At 44.4% G+C, this 23,612-nt stretch overlaps 1 protein-coding gene and 1 pseudogene across 6 annotated transcripts in view; both read left to right on the forward strand.

Annotated features, from left to right (window-relative positions):
- The window catches only part of DIXDC1 (DIX domain containing 1), an 83,425-nt gene that overhangs the window by 18,331 nt on the left and 41,482 nt on the right, over window positions 1-23,612 (forward strand). For 3 of the 6 annotated variants that reach the window (XR_008685587.2, XM_055423013.2, XM_055423012.2), the window contains exons 2-5: window positions 13,115-13,213; window positions 19,075-19,200; window positions 21,609-21,840; window positions 22,589-22,696. Coding sequence is in view for 5 of the 6 variants with exons in the window: in XM_055423013.2 (XP_055278988.2) it covers window positions 13,115-13,213; window positions 19,075-19,200; window positions 21,609-21,840; window positions 22,589-22,696 (565 nt within the window). In the remaining variant the exon portion in view is untranslated. Of the gene's footprint in view, window positions 1-13,114; window positions 13,245-19,074; window positions 19,201-21,608; window positions 21,841-22,588; window positions 22,697-23,612 lie in introns of all 6 variants that reach the window. The other 3 variants (XM_055423015.2, XM_088842929.1, XM_055423014.2) reach the window with 1 other exon arrangement.
- Window positions 3,536-4,318, forward strand: LOC148775551 (NADH dehydrogenase [ubiquinone] 1 alpha subcomplex subunit 1 pseudogene; annotated as a pseudogene).

A 23,612-nucleotide genomic window follows, 5' to 3' on the forward strand; every position in this document is an offset into this window, starting at 1 on the left:
CACATGACACTTTCTTCTGATTCTTCTCCTCTCCCTCTGATTGCGTGTTCTAAAATAATTTTTTGTTTTTTTGCTGAATCTCAGTTCCTCCACCAGGGATAGAACCTGCATCACAGCAGTGAAAGCCTGGAATTCTAACCACCAAGCCACCAGGGAACTCCCCAAAATAATTTTTTTTGCTGCTCACTTCACTTGTCCCTTTGATGTTGATATACCCCTGCCTCTGCACTGAGTATCCCTTCCTTTTCTCTCATTGTGTGCTTTTCTTTTCTTTCTTTTTCTTTTTAATATTTATTTATTTATTGGGCCACACCGGGCCTTAGTTGTGGCACTCAGGGATCTTTGATCTTTGCTGCGGCATGTGGAATCTTTAGCTGTGGCGTGTGAACTCATAGTTGCGGCATGTAGGCTGTAATTCCCTCTCTGACCAGAGATGAAACCCGGGCCCTCCGCGTTGGGAGTGCAGAGTCAGTGGACCACCGGGGAAGTCCCTGTATGCTTTCTTTGCCAAAATAGAAATAATGCATTCTTTAGAGTAAGATGGGGTGGGTTCAGATTCCATGTTCACCTCTTACCAGTGCTGTTATCTTGAGCGTTTTCCTGTATGGGGCTGATAATATCAACTTTAATGACTGGGTGTGAGGATTAAAGGAGGTGAAGCATATCAAGGGCTTCATTTCAGTGGCTGACAGGGACAAGCCCTCAGTGCATTTTCAGCCTCTTCTTTCCCTTTGGTGCCCTCCCCCCACTCCCCACTCCCCTTCCATGGGTCGACTTATTTTGGGGAGTGCTGTAAAAACCCAGTGTGGAGTCAGCATTGGGTTGAGATCCTTGCTCTTACCTGTCCTGTGACTCTGGGCTCATTGCTGCTCTGAGCCTTGGTTTCCACATCTGTAATATGATAGCAGTTCCACATCTCTGATCAGTGTTGGAGGGGGGAGTCAATATTTATATATTTGACCCTTGAACAACACAGGAGTTAGGGGTGCCACCCCCTGCACAGTGGAATGCTGTGTAACCTAGAGTCAGCCTTTTGTACCCATGGTTCCTTCACAAGTGCGTTAACTGACCGCAGATCATACAGTACTATAGTATTTACTACTGAAAAAATCTGTGTAAGTGGATCCACGCAGTTCAAACCTGTGTCGTTCAAGGGTCAACTGTATACACACTCACACTATATATATATGAAAAGACGTGGTTCAGTGCCCAGCACAGCACCCGGCACGCAGTTAGTTCTCAGCAGATGGTGGTGTTGTCCCAGAGCTGTCCCTGTTCTCTGACACACAGATGCTCTCAAACATCTCACTCCCACCGCACACCCATCTCTCGTGCCCTGGACCTGGATTTTGCCATCTGGCTGCAGAACATCTCTGCTCTGATGTTTTGCAGATGGCTCAGGCTCTCTTTCAAAACCGAACTGTTTGCTTCCCCCCTCCCCGCCCCGCCCCCATACTTGCTCTTCACATGCTCTCATCTCTGTTAAAGCGTCTCTGTCCATTCAGGTGTGACTTTTTGGACTGTCTCTCTGGTTGTTACTGCCTGCCTCTTGGCAGTCCTCTCTCTGACTTATTTCTGCAGTTTGTCCTTTTCTCACTGTACTGGCTTCAAGTTAGGCTCTCATCTTCTCTCCCTTGAATTACTACCTGAATGCTCCTCTTTCTGTCTCATATTCTAGTGCGTCCAGAGTGACCTTTCTCAGATACCTTTCTCACAGTTTCACTTTCCTGTTGCAAGGCTCCATGCTTGCCTGTTAAAAAACTCTTTTAAGACTTAAATCTAAGTTCTGGTAGGTCTTGTGCTGACCTATTTCTCGATCATCACAGCCTGCCACTCACAGCTCTGCCCATACACAAATTTGTTAACTGGCCATTCCTCCAAGATACCCTATGCCTTCAGGCTCTTCCTTTCTTTCTTTTAAAATCACCTCTCCCTGGGATGTCCTTCTATTCCCGACTGGCAAGTACCCTTAAAGAACAGACGGATGTCTTCTTCCCTCTTGACCCTCCCGTGACGTCCTCATCCTTCATCCTGTTACTCCTTTTGTGGGTAGATAGCTTTTTGAAAAACATTTCTCCATTGTTGCAGTGATCACTTTGTATCAGAGTTATTTATATGCCTGTAAACAGTGGGCCTGGCACAATGCCTGGCAATGTTGGTTGAATTTGAATAAATGAATACATGAAATGATAGGGTCTGGAAGTATCTTGTGAGATGGGATCTAACAAGTTGAAATTTGTTAAATATGCGTCAAGAAGATCAGTTATACAAGGATGAAAATGGAAGAGATTGGCCTCACAGCAGAATGTGCTAAAAATTTGGGGAGGGGGGTTGGTTGATAGCACTGTGTGAGTCAGCAATGTGAGGTGGTAACAAAAAAAAAAAAAGAGGAGGAAGAATGGGAAGAGGGAAAAAGGGTGTGAAATGTCTTGGATGAGAAAGTTGACTGTCTGATTTTATAGCAGGGAATTGTGTTTGGTTTGAAGTATTACGGTTTTAGAGGGATTTAAGCCAGAATAGCAGTAATTCTTGAAACCATTTTGTTTTTAAGATTTTTGGGAAAAACATTGTAAAAATAGACAAACTGGTAGCTAACATGATCAAAAAGGAGGAAGCACAAATATACAAAATAAAAAAATGACAGTGGAGAAATAACCATTGAAACAAAGAAAACTGTAAGAGTCTGCAGGTCTGTGCAAATAAACTTTAAAGCTTTGATGAGACTAATTATTTCTAAGGGAAATTCTGATTACTAAAATTGATAGAGACAGGATATTTAAACAGACCAATTTCTATAAAAGAAATAGAGAACTTTAATAAGGAACTATTCCTCAAAAAAAGTACCAGCCTAGATTATTTCACAGGGGAATTCTACCAAACGTCTACTTATCAGATAGCCCCAGCGCTCTACAGATGATGTCAGAGAATGAAACTAAGGATCAACTTGCTGCTTCTTTTTAAAAATATATCTACCTGGTAGTGCAAAAAAGAAAACTACAGACAAATATTATTTATGAATACCTGTGAAAAGAAGACCCCAGTGGCTCAGTGGGTAAAGAATCTACTTTCAATGCAGGAGACAGAGGAGACATGGATTTGATTCCTGGGTGGGGAAGAGTCCTTGGAGGAGGGAATGGCTACCCACTCCAGAATACTTGCTTGGAAAATCCCATGGGCAGAGGAGCTACAGTTCACGGTGCCCCAAAGAGTTGGACGTGACTGAACAACTGAGCAACCATGAAAAAGTACAACAAATGTAATACTAATACAGCTCTAATATATATTTTATTAGTGAACAAAGTTCAACATTACATTAAAGTGTAATTCATTATGATCAAGGAGGGTTAACCACAGGAGTGCAAGGTAGGTACATCATTAAGAAATCCGAATATTCCATATTGATAGGTCTCAGGAAAAATAACCAGAATTGTCTCCATAAATGCCGACAAAACTTTCATCAAAATTCAATATCCGTTCCTTATAAAACCACTGAAGAAAATAAGACTTGCTTGGGAACAGGGCGGTGATGGTGTGATTTGAGATTCTCCCTGGGATTGCCCTCATGGCCACGTATTCCTTCATTCCAGAAACGGCCACGACACGCACCCACGGGTTCACTAATGGGAACAAGGGGAAAAGGGTTGCCCGTTATTCACATTGGCGGAATTTGATGGGAAGAGATAGGTGCATCTCTGGCGTTCATCATCATCATATGTTGAAGGGTTTGGAGAACATTGATTCAGGAAGCGTTTTCCTGATTGATGAGAAATAGCTCAGTTGTGCTCATCTACCCCTGTTAGACGGTTATGCAGTGTATTGTGCAGCCTACGGTATATTTTGTAGTGCTTGATAAAATTAAAAAGAAAAAAAAAGGGAAAAATACTTGATGGATTCTTTCTTACCATGAGAAATATATATATACCTTATTCCTAAAACCATTCACTTTCTAAATTGGGAAAGACTGCAAGTATTTTCTCTGAGTCCAGAAACAGGGGAAGAATGCCCAGAATCTCCACTGGGCACTGGTCAACATTGTACCAGAGGCATATGGAAATTGATTAGAGGCCTAAAGCTTTGTAAAGAATATTTCTTTTCTTAGATGATGTGGTAATAATCCTGGAAATCATTGAGAATTACTGACAAAATTCAATGAAAATAAAATATAACAATGTAAAATGAACCTACTGAATTTAACAGCTTTCACATACACAGAGTAACAAGTTAGAGAAAGCGATGGTAGAGAAAACCTCATTTACAATCACAATTAAGAAGGATTGAATACTTAGAAATGAACTTAACAGGAAATGTATATAACTTACAGGAGGAAAACTTTAAACTCTTCTGAAAGACTCATTTGAACAAATGAAAGACAGCCCTTATTCTTGAGTAGAGTGGTTCAACAACATAAAAATGACAGTTCTCTCTGTATCAATTTATAAATTTAATATAGTTCCAGTAAAAATTCTAACAGGCTTTGTTTTGAAAGTTAGATAAATATATACTGAAGTTTGTATGAAGAAATAAATTTGTAAGAATAGTCAAGAAAATATTAAAAAGAGAAAAATTTCAGGGGGGAGGGACCAGCTGTACCATGTATTAAATTGTACTATAAAACCTCTACAAATAAAACATTTTGGTACTGGTACAAGAATTAACAAATATACAGATGATACAGACTATGAAGTCCAGAAATAGACCCAGGAACTATGGAAATTTAGCATATGATAAAGGCAACATCTCAAACCCCTGGGGTAAAGATTGACTTTAGTAAATGGTGCTGAAACAACTGGGCAGCCATTTGAAGAAAAGATAAGTTGGATCTATATCTCACAGTATACAGAAGAATAAATTCCAGATGGAACAGGGATCTAAATGTAAGCAATTTTGAAACCATATGAGAACTAGAGAAAAAGCAGAAGTGAGTTCTTCTTTCATGTTAGTGTAGGGAAAGCCTTTCTAACCATCACTCAAAATTCAGAGGAGTGAAATATCAGTAATTTGATTATGTAAAAATAAAATCCTTTTCATAGCCATAAAACCACCATCAGTTCAGTTCAGTTCAGTCGCTCAGTCGTGTCCGACTCTCTGTGACCCCATGAACCACCATAAACTACGTCAAAAGATAACTGATAGGGACTTCCCTGGTGCTCTAGGGCTAAGACTGCATGCTCCCAATATAGGAGGCCTGGGTTCAATCCCTGGTCAGGATCTAGATCCCACTTACTGCAACTGAAAAGATCCTAAGTGCCTCAACTAAAGACCCCACGTGCTGCAACTGAGACCCTGCACAGCCGAAGAAATGTGTGTGTGTGCTCAGTCATGTCTGACTCTGCAACCCTGTGGACTGCAGTCCCCCAGGCTCCTCTGTCCACGGGATTCTCTAGGCAAGAATACTGGAGTGGGCTGCCTTTTCCCCGACCCAGGGATTGAACCTGAGTCTCTTGCTTTGGCAGGTGGATTCTTTACCGCTGCACCACCTGGGAGGCAGCCAAATAAAGAAATAAATATAAATATCCAAAAAGAGAGATCACTGAAAAACTGGGAAATCTCTGCAACATATATCAAAGACAAAGGGTAACATTCCTAATACATAAAGAGCTCTTAAAATGAAGGTACAATAGATAGAAAAATGGGAGAGATGTGAACAGATAATTCATGTACATATACAAAATATATAAAGATAAGGATGAATTTAAATTGAATTCTTAAACCTACCAAAAGAGGCTCAAATTCATAGATAAATTTAAACAGCACTAAGATACAATTTGTCACCTATCATATTAGCAGAAATTTAAAAGTGTGACAACGTATTCTATTGGCAAGACTGTGGGAAAATGCACTCTCACATTGCTGATGGGAATGCAAATAGATACAATGCTTTTGGTGGGGAATTTGGCAATATCTAAAGACTGATGCTAAAGCTGAAGCTCCAATACTTTGGCCACCTCATGCGAAGAGTTGACTCACTGGAAAAGACTCTGATGCTGGGAGGGATTGCGGGCAGGAGGAGAAGGGGACGACAGAGAAGGAGATGGCTGGATGGCATCACCGACTCGATGGACATGAGTTTGAGTGAACTCCGGGAGTTGGTGATGGACAGGGAGGCCTGGCGTGCTGTGATTCATGGGGTCGCGGAGAGTCGGACACAACTGAGTGACTGAACTGAATGAAGTTATCTACTTAATGTATCTATATTCACCTAGCCATCTTCTTTGAATCTACCCTGAAGATAGACCTCGATCAACATGAAAATACATATGCATAATGTTATTCATTGCTGCACTGTTTGTAACTGCAAAATATTGAAAAAAAAACCCTGAATTCCCATATATAGAAGACTGATTGACTAAATTATGATATATCTACATAATGGAGTACCATGTAGCTGTAAAATAAGGAAGATTTCTAGACCAACAGAGAAGGCAATGGCACCCCACTCCAGTGCTCTTGTCTGGAAAATCCCATGGACGGAGGAGCATGGTAGGCTGCAGTCCATGAGGTCGCGAAGAGTCAGACACAACTGGGCGACTTCACTTTCACTTTTCACTTTCATGCATTGGAGAAGGAAATGGCAACCCACTGCAGAGTTCTTGCCTGAAGAATCCCAGGGACGGGGGCGCCTGGTGGGCTGCCGTCTATGGGGTCTCACAGAGTTGGACACAACCGAAGTGACTTAGCAGCAGCAGCAGCATGGAGTGATTTCCAGAATATATTAAGCAAATGTTAATTAAAGTGAAGTGAAAAATGCAGGTGTAAAAAGAATGTGTGTGTGTTAGTTGTGTCTGACTCTTTGCGACCCCATGGACTGTAGCTCACCAGGCTCCTCTGTCCATGGAATTCTCCAGGCAAGAATACTGGAGTGGGTTGCCATGCCCTCCACTAGGGGATCTTCCCAACCCAATCTTGAACCTGGGTCTCCTGCATTGCAGGCAGATACTTTACCATCTGAGCCACCAGGGAATATCAGTGCTTAATGCTGTTTTGGGACTTCCCTAGTGCCCAGTGGCTAAGACTCCAAGCTCCCAATGCAGGGGACCTAGGTTTGATCCCTGGTCAGGGAACTAGATCCCACATGCAACTAAGTTTGAAGATCCCACATGCTGTAACCACAACCCAGCAGGGCCCGGTAAATAAAAATTAAAAAAAAATTACTATGCTACTGTATTACTATAAGAACAAAAGGGAAATAAAATATACATATATCTTTTTTTCCAGATAATGTAGAACGAATCAGATCGGTTATCTCCAGGAATGGATAGGAATAGTGTGGAAAGACTAGAGAAAGGGGGAGGGAGTAGAGAGAAAGATGGAGGTGTGACACTTCTGAATGTATGTGTTTCTATAGCTCTGAGTTTCAGAATCATGTTAATCTTTCTCCTGTCCCCAAATTAATTAAAATCAGCCAAAATGTCAGGACAACCCAAAATGGTCTACCAATTGTAATAAATGTACTTAACTGTATTATGAATTAATAACATAACCACACTGAAGGCAGAGGAAAGAAAAGAATTAACCTAAGTCCCTTTGGAATCAGTAGTTTGAGTGTACACTGTAAGGCTAAAGACAAAAAGGACTATATAATCATATGTCAATTTCTGGCTAGTAAATTTATTTTTCTATGACCTGGCATAGCCCAATAAATAAATATTTTTTTAAATGACTATACTAATCCATACAAGGTATGGATTAGCAAGTCAAATTTTGATGTGTTTTCTAGGACTGAGGAAATATTAGTAAATATACTGTGGATAGAGAGAGTCATGTTTCTCACTGTAGGGAAAAAGGAGTTACAAATAAGGAAAAGGAGAGATGAACCCTGTGGTGCTGGCTGGAGGCAGGATCCGGATGATTCATGGTCTGTTTCTCAGATGGAAGTATGTGTCTAGGTGTGATACATACCTGTATTTCCTACTCTATTCCTGAGAGGGCCCAGAATGTTACCCCAGTAGGATGAGTATACCTCGTGCCCAAAGTTTGGTTTCTGAAAACTACTCTCCAACAAGAGGAGCCCAAATTGTTTTCTTTTGACAAATAGCTGATGGCAGAGCTGGAGCAGAGAAAACACAAGATGAGGGGATCTTTTAAAAATACAGGTTCTGATTCGTTAGAACTGGAGCAGGGTTTGAGATTCTGCATTTCCATTCTGTTCTGCATATTCTATTCTGCTGTATCTGAAGTATGTTGATTCACAGGAATGTGTGAACCGTCTGCTTTTCTGAGAGGTCCCTGGTGATGTTGCTGCTGGTCTGCGGAGTGCTCTTTGATTAGCAGACAGCTCCCAGGTGTAGATTATTACACAGGAGACTCCAAGCACTGGCTGTGGAGGGAGAAGTGGTTTAGGCTAAGGTAACCTCCATTCCCGGAGAAGGCAATGGCAAGCCACTCCAGTACTCTTGCCTAGAAAATCGCATGGACAGAGGAGCCTGGTGGGCTGCAGTCCATGGGGTCGCTACTAGTCGGACATGACTGAGCGACTTCACTTTCACTTTTCACTTTCACACATTGGAGAAGGAAATGGCAACACACTCCAGTGTTCTTGCCTGGAGAATCCCAGGGACGGCGGAGCCTGGTGGGCTGCCGTCTATGGGGTCACACAGAGTCGGACACGACTGAAGTGACTTAGCAGCAGCAGCAGCAGCAACCTCCATTCCGGGAGAAGGCAATAGCACCCCACTCCAGTACTCTTGCCTGGAAATCCCATGGACAGAGCAGCCTAGTAGGCTGCAGTCCATGGGGTCGCTACTAGTCGGACACGACTGAGCGACTTCACTTTCACTTTTCACTTTCATGCCCTGGAGAAGGAAATGGCAACCCACTCCAGTGTTCTTGCCTGGAGAATCCCAGGGATGGTGGAGCCTGGTGGGCTGCCGTCTATTATGGGGTTGCACAGAGTCAGACACGACTGAAGCGACTTAGCAGCAGCCAGTAGCAGCAGCAACCTCCATTCTGAGAGTCTGGTGAGCTTGTTTAAACCTCAGGGATGCATTTATTTAGGTGACAGTGTGGTAGAGTGGAAAGAGTACTGGTTTGGGAGTCAGAGTGAATTTCATATTCATAGTTTACAGGCTGGGTGGCCTTGAACATTATTTTACCATTTTGGAGTCTAGGTTTGCAGTTAGCCAAATAGATACAGTAAAAATTTCCCTGGCAGATTAGCATTAGAGAAATTGTGTCTAAAGGACCTAGCATAGCTCTAGAAACAGAGTAAGTGTTCAGAAAAGTGGTGACAATTATTATCACTTATGCAGTAGAATCCTCTTTACTGAAAGCTGAGAACTGTGATTAATCTGCGTGAGAAGTTCTATGAGGAACCTCAAAGCAGTTTTGCATCAGAGACACCTTACTTCTATTCATTGGCCAAAAGAAGGCTATGATTACTTAAGTAAAATTATCTTGGCCTGATGAAAAGTACTTGTTCTTGTCTTCCCCTGCATAATTAACTTTTAGAATCATCGTAAGTTTTGGCCTGGTGAAATTTGACACATTATTCAGTTCAGTTCAGTTCAGTCACTCAGTCGTGTCCGACTCTCCGCGACCCCATGAATCACAGCACGCCAGGCCTCCCTGTCCATCACCAACTCCCGGAGTTCACTCAAACTCATGTCCATCGAGTCGGTGATGTCATCCAGCCATCTCATTCTCTGTCGTCTCCTTCTCCTCCTGCCCCCAATCCTTCCCAGCATCAGTCTTTTCCAGTGAGTCAGCTCGTCGCATGAGGTGGCCAAAGTATTAAACGATTCAAACAGAGATTTGTTGAGCGCCTGTTACTCTGAGTCCAGCAATCCTGAACTCCTATAACGTCCTGCATGGAGCATCTAGTTGAGACCTGAGCCCCTTTGAGCTCACTGTCCTCTGCCTCCTTTCCTCAGGAAAGCCCCCTGAGCATGGGCTTCAGATTGAGCTGATACTCTGAGCACCTCGCACACCCCTGTCCCGGCGCTTGTCTCACCAACCTGCAAGCTTCTCCTCCTCTCTTCTCGTTTTTTTCCCTGCAAACTTCTTGAAGGCATAAAGCTCTTTGTAGCCCCGTCACAGAACACTGGCTGCACCCACCTTGTAGTTGAACTGATTGCCTGGCACAGGACATCTGCACCCACTTTGTAGTTGAACTGATTGCCTGGCACAGGATGTCCTCACAGAGATCAGTGTCTGAGGTGTGTGGGAGGGTCAGGGAAGGCTGCCTGGAAGAGGTGACGCTTGAGCTGAGGTTTAAGAAGAGATGCGAGGCGGGAGGGAGGTAGAGTGGCCGGAAGACATGGTGTGTCTGGGGCACTGCACATAGCTTGGACCAACCTTAAACACGGGGCAGGGGGGAGGGGGCAAATGGGATGGGTAAGTGAAGCTGGAGAAGAGGTAAGGACTAGCTCAGGACAGGCTGAAGTGCAACTGAGGAGGCTGGGTTTAATCCTGAGGGTAATGAGAGGCCAGTGAAGGATTTTAAGCAGGAATGTGTGGGGGGAGGGTTGAGGGTGATACTCGACAGAGGGAACTGGGTAGGGATTTTGATGTAAGCCAGGTAATCAGACCCAGCTGTTACCCTGATGCCTTTGTGGCCCGGAGCAGAGCGGTTTGCTCTGGAGGCACCCTTTGCCTGTCCTGCCATTCTGGCTGAATGGTAGGAGCTCACCTGGACAGGAATCTGGCCAGTGTGAAAGCAGAAGGCACAGCCGCCTCTAGCCTGCAGAGTGAGTTGATAGCAGGAGGCCCTTGGACCACCTTTACTGTGTTTGCTAACCAGGTCTGCCATGGCATAGGGATGGAGACTTTGGAGAAGTTACATGATTTCTCTGAACCTAATCCACAGAACGGAGATGATACCAACCCTTCAGTGCTTCTGTGAGAACTGAATTGGATGATGATAATGAAAATAATGATGACCATTTAGTAAGCATCAACTGTGTGGCTGTGTTCTAGGTACATTGTTGTGTTGTTTAGTTGCTGAGTTGTGTCCAACTCTTTTGTTACCCCATGGGGTGTAGCCTGCCAGCCCTCCTCTGTCCGTGGGATTTCCCAGGCAAAAATACTGGGGTGGGTTGCTATTTCTTACTCCAGGGAATCTTCCTGACCCAGGAATTGAACCCAGATCTACTGCATTGGCAGGAGGGTTCTTTACCACTGAGCCATCAGGGAAGCCCTCCAGATACATTAAGTCCAGTTCAGTCGCTCAGTCGTGTCTGACTCTTTGCGACCCCATGAATCACAGCACGCTAGGCCTCCCTGTCCATCACCAACTCTTGGAGTTCACTCAAATTCATGTCCATCAAGTCGGTGATGCCATCCAGCCATCTCATTCTCTGTTATCCCCTTCTCCTCCTGCCCCCAATCCCTCCCAGCATCAGAGTCTTTTCCAGTGAGTCAACTCGTCGCATGAGGTGGCCAAAGTATTGGAGTTTCAGCTCTAGCATCAGTCCTTCCAATGAACACCCAGGACTGATCTCCTTTAGAATGGACTGGTTGGATCTCCTTGCAGTCCAAGGGACTCTCAAGAGTCTTCTCCAACACCACAGTTCAAAAGCATCAATTCTTCGGCAATCAGCTTTCTTCACAGTCCAACTCTCACATCCATACATGACCACTGGAAAAACCATAGCCTTGACTAGACGGACCTTGGTTGGCAAAGTAATGTCTCTGCTTTTTAATATTCATTAGAAGACATATAAAACATCAAAAGTAGTGTTTAATTCATGGTAGGTACTCAATAAATGCCAGATTCTTCCCCCTACCTCTTGCTGATCATTGCAGTTCCTACAGTTTGTCAGTAGCTGATAGAACATTGCCTTAGTGCTACCTTCCAAAGGACTTTATTTATTCCCACAAATTGATGTAGAGAAAATAGTGAAGATTTAATTTCAGCTCAGGGAGCAGCCAGTGAGTAATTTCTGACATCATTTCATTAAGGAAGTACTTGGAGCTTAGAAATCAACTGTATTTTAACCAAATTACAGTTTGATACTGTTAGCCCTTGAATTTAATTTTTAGGTTCAGAGTCTTGGTCTTTTATGACATCAGCCAGAACTGCTGCCTGTACTATGACCTTGCTCTTGTGCTATTTTGACTTTTAGTGCCCAAATAATCAGAATGAACACCTGAATATACAAGCCCTGTTTAAAATGGAATGTGAAAGGTTATCTAGGTGTTTCCATGAGTTATGTGTCCTGTCTGAGTCTGACAGGTTTCTGATGGTACTGGAGCATAAGCGTTGTCTGAAAAAAAAAAGAAGGCTCCCCCGACCCCGACCCCAGTCTGCAGGAACTCTGCTCATCCTAGCCTTTCTTCTTTCTTTGTGCAGGTTTCAGGTAACCAGATCCTCTCTGACAACATAAAGCCTGGATTAAAGCTAACTCTGTAGCAATCCCAGGATTGTGGGCTCAGGAGGATAAATCCCGGGTTGGTTTCAGTTAAATCTCTTTGTGAAGAAAGCAGCTATGAGAGGCAGTTCTGAGATCGGTTTAACTGCGGATTCCTAGCTCCCCAGGATCAGTTCTTAGGAATGTCACAGGCCATTGTGCACACGGTCACAAGAGATCGTTCCTGGGAAGCGCAGTGGCTCACTGGCAGCTCTCATCGCACTTGAAAATGGGCTGTGCTTCTGGTCCAGCTTTACTCCTGGTCGACAGAGCTAAAGTCAAAGAAAGCAGGAGTCATTGTCGCCGAAACGCTCATCTACATACCTGTGTCCACACCACCACCCGAGTCAGAGGGTAGCTCATCCCGGAGACTAGCATAAAGCTAGAGAATTTTAGAACATAATCCATGTCTAACCGTCTTTCTTTCCTTAAAACCTTCTTCTCCTCCCTCTGGGTATAGACTGCTCAGTTGTGTGCAAGTCTTTGCAACCCCATGAACTGTAGCCCACCAGGCTCCTCTGTGCATGGAAATATCCAGGCAAGAATTCTGGAGCCGGTTGCCATTTCCTACTCCAGGGGATCTTCCCCACCCAGGGATTGAATCCGTGTCTCTTGCATCTCCTGTATTGGCAGGCGAATTCTTTATCACTGGGCCACCTGGGAAGTCGGGTATAGATCGTCCAGTCTCCAATGCTGCCTTGGAGGGTTCAGGGAAGAGGATGTAAGTAACATGCAACCTTTCCTTATCTCCCGCTTTCATTTTCCAGCAACAGCTGCAGGCATACGTGGCCTGGGTGAACGCACAGCTGAAGAAGAGGCCAGCGGTGAAGCCAGTGCAGGACCTGCGACAAGATCTCCGGGATGGGGTGATCCTGGCGTATCTCATTGAGATTGTTGGTCGGTTGGCTCTGGACTCTGATGCTAGCTTAAACCAGAACATGGCCTTTTTACCCTCCATGTGCCCTTCAGAGCAGATTGTTGGTGGTGGTTTAGTCACTAAGTCGTGTCCAACTCTTGCGACCCCATGGACTGTAGCCCACCGGGCTCCTCTGTCCATGAGATTTCCCAGGCAAGAATACTGGAGTGGGTTGCCATTTTCCCCTCCAGGCGTTCTTCCCCACCCAGGGATTGAACCCTCCTATCCTGCATTGGCAGGCGGATTCTTTAACGACTGAGCTACTTCTTTAAAGTCTCATGGAAATGAAAGCAGGGAAAACTTAATATGTTTGCCCAAGGTTAATTAATTTATTTATTAGTCAGTAAACACTGTGGTGTTGGAGAAGACTCTTGAGAGTCCCTTGTACTGCAAGGAGATCCAACCAGTCCATTCTAAAGGAGATCAATCCTGGGTGTTCATTGGAAGGACTGATGCTAAAGCTGAAACTGCAATACTTTGGCCACCTCATGCGACGAGTTGACTCACTGGAAAAGACTCTGATGCTGGGAAAGGTTGGGGGCGGGAGAAGAAGGGGACGACAGAGAATGAGATGGCTGGATGGCATCACCGACTCTGTGGACATGAGTTTGAGTGAGCTCCGGGAGTTGGTGATGGACAGGGAGGCCTGGCGTGCTGTGATTCATGGGGTCGCGGAGAGTCGGACACGACTGAGCGACTGAACTGAACTGAACTGAACTGAAACACTGTGTTCCAGGTGCTGCATTAAACTTTGGGAGTGTGATGAGGAGCACAGTCACAGCTCTCAAGAGTCTCCCAGTCTAGTTGGGAAGACGAGAGAGAAGTCAATTCCAGTAATGTACTTAGTACTGTGATGGGGCAAGCACAGATAAGAGCAGAGGGCGAGCACCCAACCCACTGTTAGGGATTCTAGGATGGCTTGCCAGAAGATCATATGTTTAGACTGAGGCTGGAAAGGGAAGTGGCAGCCAGGCAAAAAGAAGGTGCTTTGCCAGCAAAAGGACCCGACTAAGATAAGAAGCCCCAGAGTTGTTGCCTGTCATTCTTATTAGATGGTATCATAACCTTATTTCCACAGCATTTGTCCACACCTTTTATTATTTCTGTCACCAAATGATGGTTATTATCATCTGCCTCTCCAGTATAGATTGAGCTCTTTAAGAGCAGGTACAGTATAATTTTTTCCCCCTGTTTCCACAATCCTTAACCAAGTGCCAGACACATAACAGATAATCAAACATTCATTCACATATTTGAGGGATGTGGGTTTGAGTGATATGTAAGAAGGCAGGTTTGCATCAGGCAACCTGTCCAGAAATACCTCATTCAGACAGCTCATGGATTCATTATTCACTTATGGTGATAATAACCATGATAATAGTAATAGCAGCTTCTGTGTACTGAACACTGTCTCATTTAATTTCACTTAATCATCAACGTTTGAGAAACATAATATTACTCCGATTTCCAAGAGTATACACATATATATGTGTGTGTACATATATATCAAACATTGCTAAACACGCTGCTGCTGCTGCTAAGTCACTTCAGTCGTGTCCGACTGTGTGTGACCCCGTAGACGGAAGTCCACCAGGCTCCCCCATCTCTGGGATTCTCCAGGCAAGAACACTGGAGTGGGTTGCCATTTCCCTCTCCAATGTGTGAAACTGAAAAGTGAAAGTGAAGTCGCTCAATTGTGTCCGACCCTTAGCGACCCCATGGACTGCAGCCTACCAGGCTCCTCCATCCATGGATTTTCTAGGCAAGAGTACTGGAGTGGCTTGCCATTGCCTTCTCCGAAACACACTACTTTGATTTATGATGTGGATAATAGCATTTAGAATTCTGGAGCGGGTTGCCATTTCCTACTGCAGGGGATCTTCCCCACCCAGGGATTGAATCCGTGTCTCTTGCATCTCCTGTATTGGCAGGCGAATTCACACATATACATATATATCAAACATTGCTAAACACACTACCTTGATTGATTTATGATATGGATAGCATTTAAGTATTTTACTTATTTTTTGAAATTTAGAAAGATCTGTCTGTGGAATTTTCCAGGCAAGAATACTGGAGTGGGTAGCCTTTCCCTTTTCCAGGGGATCTTCCCAACCCAGAACCCAGGTCTCCTGCATTGCAGGCAGAGTCTTTGCTGTCTGAGACACCAGGGAAGCCCTTAAGCAACTTTGCGAGGTCGCATAAGAATAGTGGTAAAGCAGAGGTACAAACCCTGGATTTACTTTAATTCCAAAGCTAATTTTCAACTTTTAATTTTTCACTCATTTGAACAGATTCTCCTGGAAATATAATCAGTTAGAAAATCCAGACAGCACAAGAAGATAGAAAAGCAAAAGCCATTTGCCCCATCTGTCCCCTTGCCAGTTACCTGTTCTTTCTGGAGGCAGCCAGTGTTAGCAGTTTCTGCCTCTTCTTTCCAGAGATGCTTGGTCCACATACCGGCAATGTGAATGTGTATTCTTGTTTTCCAGAGCCCAGTTTCTTAAGTGCTGCATTTTGTTGCTTGGCTGGGTAGAAAATCTCTGAATTCACTACTTCACGTTCTTTCTTGAGCTGGCCCTTACTGAGCGTTCGATCCTACTGCTACGCCCCTGAAACTGTTCTCCTTGAGGTCGCAACTCTGCTCTGTTAAATCCCGTGGCCAGGGCTCAGTCCTCATTTTATTCAACTTAGCAGAACTTGACACAGTGGATCACTCCCTCCTCCTCCAAACATCTTCCCTTGGTCTCCAGGATCCTGTGGACTTGGAGTTTTCCTCCTTCCTCACTGGCCTTTCCTGTTTGCTTTGCTGGCTTTCTCCTCCGTGTGTGTGTGTGTGTGTGTGTGTGTGTGTGCGCGCGCGCGCTTAGTCATGTCTGACTCTTTGTGATCCCATTGACTGTTGCCCGCCAGTCTCCTCTGTCCATGGAATTTTCCAGGCAAAAATACTGGAGTGGGTAGCCACTTCCTACTCTAGAGGATCTTCCCGACCCAAGGATCGAACCCGTGTCTCTTGCGTCTTCTGCAGCGGCAGGCGGATTCTTTACCAACTGCACCACCTGGGAAGCCCTCCTGACCTCTAAATGTTGGAAGTTCTCCTTAGAGGTTCAGACCTTAGTTCTTTTGTATATTCTCTATCCCTAAGTAGTCTCTTCCCAAATTTGACTCTTTAGCCCTAAGCTTTTCCTTGAGTTTAAGGTGTGAATATCAGCTTCCTGTTCAGCTTTTCTGCTTGGTTGTCTAAGATGCAAGTCTCACTTCACGTGTCCTAATCAGAACTTTTCCTTCACGCCGCTGATCCCTCTGTCCTCTGAGATCCTTCATCTGACTAACACATCACAGTACCATTCCCTCAGCTGTTAAAGCAGAACACTTAGAAGTTGTCTTTAATTATTCTCTTTTTCTCATCTATCATATTTAGTCTTCCACATGTGCTGTTTGCTTTATATTAAAAGTGTACCTGGTATCTGACTTTTCACCTCTCAGCTTCTTTCCAAACCATCATTACCTCTCACTTGACTATTTTCATTTCCTTTCTAACAGATCTCCCTGTTTCCTCTTCACAGAATCTATGTCCACATGAAGTCAACTTTTAAAAGCATTAAGCAGGTCAGGTAACTCATCTCACACGCTAGCAAAGTAATACTCAAAATTATTCAAGCCAGGCTTCAGTAGTATGTAAACTGTGAACTTTCAGATGTTCAAGCTGGATTTAGAAAAGACAGGGGAACCAGAGATCAAATTGCCAACATCTGTTGGACCATATAAAAAGCAAGAGAATTCCAGAAAAACATCTACTTCTGCTTTATTGAGTACGCCAAAGCCTTTGACTGTGTAGATCACAACAGACTGTGGAAAATTCTGAAAGAGATGGGAATACTAGAACACCTTACCTGCCTCCTGGGAAATCTAGGTCAAGAAGCAACAGTTAGAACCAGGCATGGAACAACAGACTGGTTCCAGATCGGGAAAGGAGTACGTCAAGGCTGTATATCATTGCCTGGCTTATTTAACTTATATGCAGAGTACATCATGTGAAATACCAGGCTGAATGAAGCACAAGCTGGAATCAAGATTGCTGGGAGAAATATCAATAACCTCAGATACGCAAATGACACCACCCTTATGGCAGAAAGTGAAGAGGAACTCAAAAGCCTCTTGATGAAAGTGAAAGACGAGAGTGAAAAGGTTGGCTTGAAGCTCAACATTCAGAAAACTAAGATCATGGCATCTGGTCTTATCACTCCATGGCAAATAGATGGAGAAACAATGGAAACAGTGTCAGACTTTATTTTCTTGGACTCCAAAATCATTGCAGATGGTGACTGCAGCCATGAAATTAAAAGATGCTCCTTGGAAGAAAAGTTATGACCAACCTAGACAGCATATTAAAAAGCAGAGACATTACTCTTCCAACAAAGGTCCATCTAGTTCAAGACTATGGTTTTTCTAGTAGTCATGGATGGATATGAGAGTTGGACTATAAAGAAAGCTGAACGCCGAAGAATTGATGCCTTTGAACTGAGGTGTTGGAGAAGACTCTTGAGAGTCAACCAGTCAGTCGTAAAGGAAATCAGTCCTGAATATATATTGGAAGGACTGATGCTAAAGCTGAAACTCCAGTACTTTGGCCACCTGATGTGAAGAACTGACTCATGTGAAAAGACCCTGATGCTGGAAAAAGATTGAAGGTGGGAGGAGAAGGGGACGACAGAGGATGAGATGTTTGGATGCCATCACTGACTCGATGGACATGAGTTTGAGCAAGCTCCAGGAGTTGGTGATGGATAGGGAACCCTGGCATGCTGCAGTCCGTGGGGTCACAAAGAGTCGGACACGGCTGAGTGACTGAACTGAACTGAACTCCCTTACCTCCAAGCTTGCATGTTCTGCCCATTACATATAGAATAAATTTCAAGGTCTTTGCTCTGGTTCCCAAAGCCCCACGTGACCTGGCCTTGCTTCCCTCTCTACCTGTCCTAGAACTCGACTCCTTGCTCTCTCCGCTTGGTGCTGTTTCTCCGATCAGTTGATCTCATTCCCGCCTTGGCGTTGGTACTTAGGGTTCCTCAGCCTGGAATGCTACCTCTGCAAATCTTTTCCTCTCTTACTTTATTCAAGTCTCCGTCCAAATGTGTTATCAGACAGACCATGATTTTCCTCATAGTACTTATCACTGGGCTTCCCAGGTGGTACTAGTTGTAAAGAATCCACAGGCCAGCACAGGAGATGCGAGAGACCCGGGTTCAATCCCTGGGTGGGGAATATCCGCTGGAGTAGGAAATGGTACCCCTCTCCAGTCTTCTTGCCTGGGAAATCCCATGGACAGAGGAGCCGGGTGGACTACAGTCCTTGGGGTCACAAAGAGTCGGACGTGACTAGCATAGCACAGCACTTACCACTACCTGAAATTATGTCAAATGTTTATCTGTTATCTTGGTCATCTCTCATCCCTGCAGATATAAACTCTATGATGGAAGGAAAGACAGACAATGTCTTGGTCACTGCTGTTTCTCTGGTGCCTCAAACAGTGCCTGGCACACAGTGGGTGCTCAGTGAATATTTGTTGAATGAATAAATGTACACACAGTAACTTCACAGGCCGCAGGGAGTAGATTTGAAAATTTGAAGACCCCCCAGAATGCTTTTGTTTTCCTATTTCCCATCCAGATTACAAACACGAAGGCCTAACTCCCTTATATTTATAGATAATCTTAGTGTTTACATCAAATATTCTCTCTGTGTCTGGCTACTATGAAACTGTGATAGTCCTCCTCCCCATAACTTCATGTATTTTCTTTCTTCTAACAGCAGGAGAAAAGCTGAGTGGGGTACAGCTGAGTCCCAGTAACCAACAAGAGATGAAGAATAATGTGGAAAAAGTGTTACAGTTTGTAGCCTCCAAAAAGATTCGTATGCACCAGACTTCAGCTAAAGGTCAGTGCTTCCTTCTATCCATGGTGGCTGAGTACACTCATCTTTACCTGGGGATTGCCACCTTCAGAAGAACCATCAGCTGAGGGCTCGGAGTAGCCTGGAGTGGGATTAGGCTGATGACCTCACATCTTTTTCCCCATAAGGAAAGTCATCCTCTTGGGGTGGAATGATTATCAAAATCCAGGTGCTTTGGAGACCAGGGTGAAGGTAGAAGCTCTTCATTTTAACTGAATAAAGTGTTGCTTGAGCATGTGTAGGAAAATTAACAGAAAAGAAATGACAGCATTTGGATATTAATTTTAGAACATCTTGTTGAAGATATCAAACATGAAGATAGATGATTTTTTGTGTGTTCCTGGTGTTTCATGACACTCAGATTACTATTATTAGTATCTCAGATCATAATAGCCTACTTTTCTCTATGCAGTTTTCCAGAAGGAAAATATTTGATAGCAGTTGTTTTGAACATCATAGGACATCTCCAGGCAGGATCAAAAGGCTCTTTCACCTCTGCACATGCCCTCTCCTGGAGCCACATGGCCGGATGAGGACAGCTCTCCTTGCAGTTTGAGCCCAGGCTGCAGGGGAGAAGTGATGTAGCTGTCCTCAGAAGGCACAGGCTCTCTGGTCCTCTCACTCTGAGTCCGGAACTGATTATAACCTGGTTTGTTTCCGCCTCAGTTTCTGGGCCTGATTGCCTGTGACTCTGATGAGAATGGAGGTAGGAGGGAGCCCTCCTTTTCGTGTTAGTGTTCTCTGTGCTGGGCTCATTCAGGCGGGGCAGTTACTGACCATTGAGAATGTCCTGTAGCACGTATCAGTCAATCCTTTTGGAAACCTTGCATATTTTAAAGGCTGTGAAGCTGAAAAAAAAATACAGTTTTGTCTATTTTCTGACATTAACCAGACCCATCATGTTATTTTCTGTCTGCCTTTCTCTCTCTCTCTTTTTCTTTCCTAGGACAAAATTTAGAATGTCAGATATTTCTCTGATCCAGGCCCCATGAGGAGTGGGCTTGGGGATTTGGCCCATTAAAGTCGGCTATTTTGAGGGGACAGTCTTTCAGGACGTCATTGTCTTTTACCTGGAGAAGTGCAACTGCTTCCTAATTAGTCCCACCGCATCCATTTCTGTCCCCCTCCCGTCTGCTCTCCACACTGCAGCCATAACGATCTTTCTAAGAGTACGATATGCTCATGCCATTCCTCTGCACCTGAGGGCCCTTAGGAAAAATTCAGGCTCCTTTCTCTGGCTTACTATGCCCTTTCTGACCTGACCTCCACTTCATCCCCCTCGTCTTTCCCCCTCTCCCCCTGAACTCTGAACTCTGGCTATGCTAAACTGCTGTTCCTCTTCCAGTGTGTGCCATAGAAATAAGAGTAAGTCACATTCGTAAATTTGAATGTGTCTAAATAGCCATGTTACAAAAAAGAAATCAGTGGAATTAATTTTAATAATATATTTTATTTAACCCATGCATGCAAAATGAGGACTGCCCTGGTGGCTCAGTCGGTAAAGAATCCACCTGCAATGCAGGAGACCCAGGTTTGATCCCTCAGTTGGGAAGATCCCCTGGAGAAGGAAATGGTAATCCCACTCCAGTATTCTTACCTGGAGAAGCCCCATGGACAGAGGAACCTGGTGGGCTACAGCCCATGGGGTCTCAAAGGGTTAGATATGACTGAAGTGACTTAGCATGCATGCATGCATATCCAGAATACTATAAGCTCAACACATAATCAATGTAAAAAACTATCAGTGAGATATTTTACATTCTATTTTTTTATGCTAAATCTCACGAGATTTTTCATTCAGTTTTGTGTGTGTGTGCTAAGTACACTCACAGCACATTTCAGTTAAGACCACCGATGCCTTTTAAGTGCCGAACAGCTACATGTGGCTAGTGGCTCCTATACTGGATGGCGTCTAGACCTTCATGCCTGCTGTTCCCTCTTCTTGGAATACTTTTTTCCTTCTCTTTCCTCATCTGATGAACCTCTATTGGTCAGTCAAGCCTCAGTTTAGAACTCACCTTGTCTGGGAATCCTTCCCTGAGCCCTCTAAACTAGACAGATGCTTCTCCTCTGAGCTCCGAAAGAATCTTGCACTTTTCTACTGTATGAAGGAAATGGCAACCCACTCCAGTATTCTTGCCTGGAAAATCCCATGAACAGAGGAGCCTCTCATGGGGTCACAACGAGTCGGACACATGGAGTGACTTCACTTTATGTTATTATACTTTATTGTCATTGCTTTAAATCTTCAGCCTCCCTATTGAACACGGCTTTGTGAGGACAGAGAGCCTGACTGCCTGGCTTACCTGTTCCGTAGCAGATGCGTAGTAACCGAGTGCATCCTCAGCACGCTGCTTCCCTCTTAGGACCTCTTGGTCTGTTCTGATCCTCAGATATCGTGGAAGGCAACCTGAAGTCTATCATGAGGCTGGTCCTGGCCTTGGCAGCTCATTTCAAACCTGGCTCCAGCAGGACAGTGAGCCAAGGACGGGATGCCAGAGCCCCCCTGCAGACTCACCAGCCTCACTGTGCCACTGCTGTGGCCCAGGGAGCAGCTGCTGCTCTGGCCGATGTGTGTCATGACATGTCGCGGTCTGGGCGGGATGTCTTTCGATACCGACAGAGGTAAGGATGGAAATCGGGATGGGAATTCGACCTGCGCTGATATTTCTTCCCTTAAATGATAATGGTGCAGTAGATGGGAATATTACCTAAACAGCCCACATTGCAGAAAAGAGTATGGAGTGGAGGTTGGAGAGGGTGCTCCTAAAGAGAAAAAAAAACAACAACCTTTCTTTTAGGCATGTTTATTTTGACTTTTGGAGAAGGGCATGGCAACCCACTCCAGTATTCTTACCTGGAGGATCCCATGGACAGAGGAGCCTGGTGGACTGCAGTACTTAGGATCACAAAGAATCGGGCACGATTTAGCATGTACGTGCACATTTTGACTTTAGCAGAATGTAAAGGAATCATATATGTAATTATTTTCTCTGGTGCCCAGAGTTTTAAACATATTCCTTTGGCACTGTGTGTTTTCTGCACTGGGAGGTATGTGGGAGCAACATCCCAATTCACCCCTGAGTTCTCTCCCTGGTTTGTATCCTAAAGGTTGGGTGTCCCAGAGAGTCATGGCAGGAGATGCTTTGTGGGTTGTGAGTCAGAGAGGGAGCACGACTCTGAGGTGTTGCAAAGATTGGTGAAGTTATTGGTTTCTCTACCTTCCTTGCCAAGTTTCAAATGTCTTTAAGGCAGGGGCTTTGTCTCGTCCATCTTTTTACCCACAGCAGTCCCAGAGTGGCATCTATCAGTAGTTAGCGGGTTGGCCCGAAGGACTGACACCCTCTCCTTTATTGGTGCCCTCCGACTTTAGGAACAGCAGCATGGATGAGGAGATTGAGAATCCATGCTGGAGCGTGCGAGCCCTGGTGCAGCAGTATGAAGGACAGCAGAGGTCCCCGTCTGAGTCCAGCTGCTCCAGGTAACTGTGGCCTCAGATTCTTCACCACTAACAGTCCTCAGTTCGTGGAGGTTCTCGGGCTTGGCAGCTTCAGGTACCCACGCAACAGGCCATATGGCACCAAAGTCTTTCCTCTTCCCTCAGTTTATGTGTGGCTCACAAGGGGTAACCCTCGGCACGGCCTTGTGGTTTTGTGCTGGCAAGAAGGCAGGGTGAGAGGCTTGTGAATTTCCCACAGACCAGTGCTAGTGCTTAGCTGTGTCCACCTGGGAGCATGACTGGGACCTGTCAGCGCCCAGCTGCATCTTTTTGATATTTATCAGCTGCCAGTGTTTATGAGAGCCAGTTCCATTGCACTGTCTTTGTGCCTGAGATGGTCGTACAAAGCTCATAGCAAGAGGAAATGAGCAGAGTTGTCTTAATGCTTTAAGAATGTTTCCAGCTTTCATTTGTAGGGCTGGGAATTGTGGCAGATTAGTACACATTTGAATGGGTTAGCGATGTGAGTGACTGTAGCTGAAAGGCTGTCTATATCCCTTAGAGCCAATTGCAGAAACCAAAACAGGACACAGTGTGCTAATAAAAGCCTGATCAATGCCAAGTATGGTGGCAGAGAAAGACTGTTTTCCTGGCTTACGTAAATCATGCTCCTGTAAACACATCCCCAGATGTTGTTATCTTATTTACTAATTTCATTGCAGAATCATATTTAATTTATGCTCTTATGACCTTTCCTCTCCTACATCAACCCAGATTAGTCTGTTCTAGTTAAGCCTAATTGTTCTTTGTCTGACATGTATTTTCTGTGTCTTTGTTTTCTTCTCCTATTTCTTTTCTTCATAAAATTCCATCTTAATTTGATGGGCCATTTTCTAATTTGTTTGGAAATTAAATAGAATTCTTTCCATCATTTTAATATACCGGTAACCTTGCTTGA

Source organism: Moschus berezovskii, chromosome 14 (assembly GCF_049115385.1).
Source record: "Moschus berezovskii isolate FMDL1 chromosome 14, NW_MosBer_1.0, whole genome shotgun sequence".
NCBI classification, from domain to species: domain Eukaryota; kingdom Metazoa; phylum Chordata; class Mammalia; order Artiodactyla; family Moschidae; genus Moschus; species Moschus berezovskii.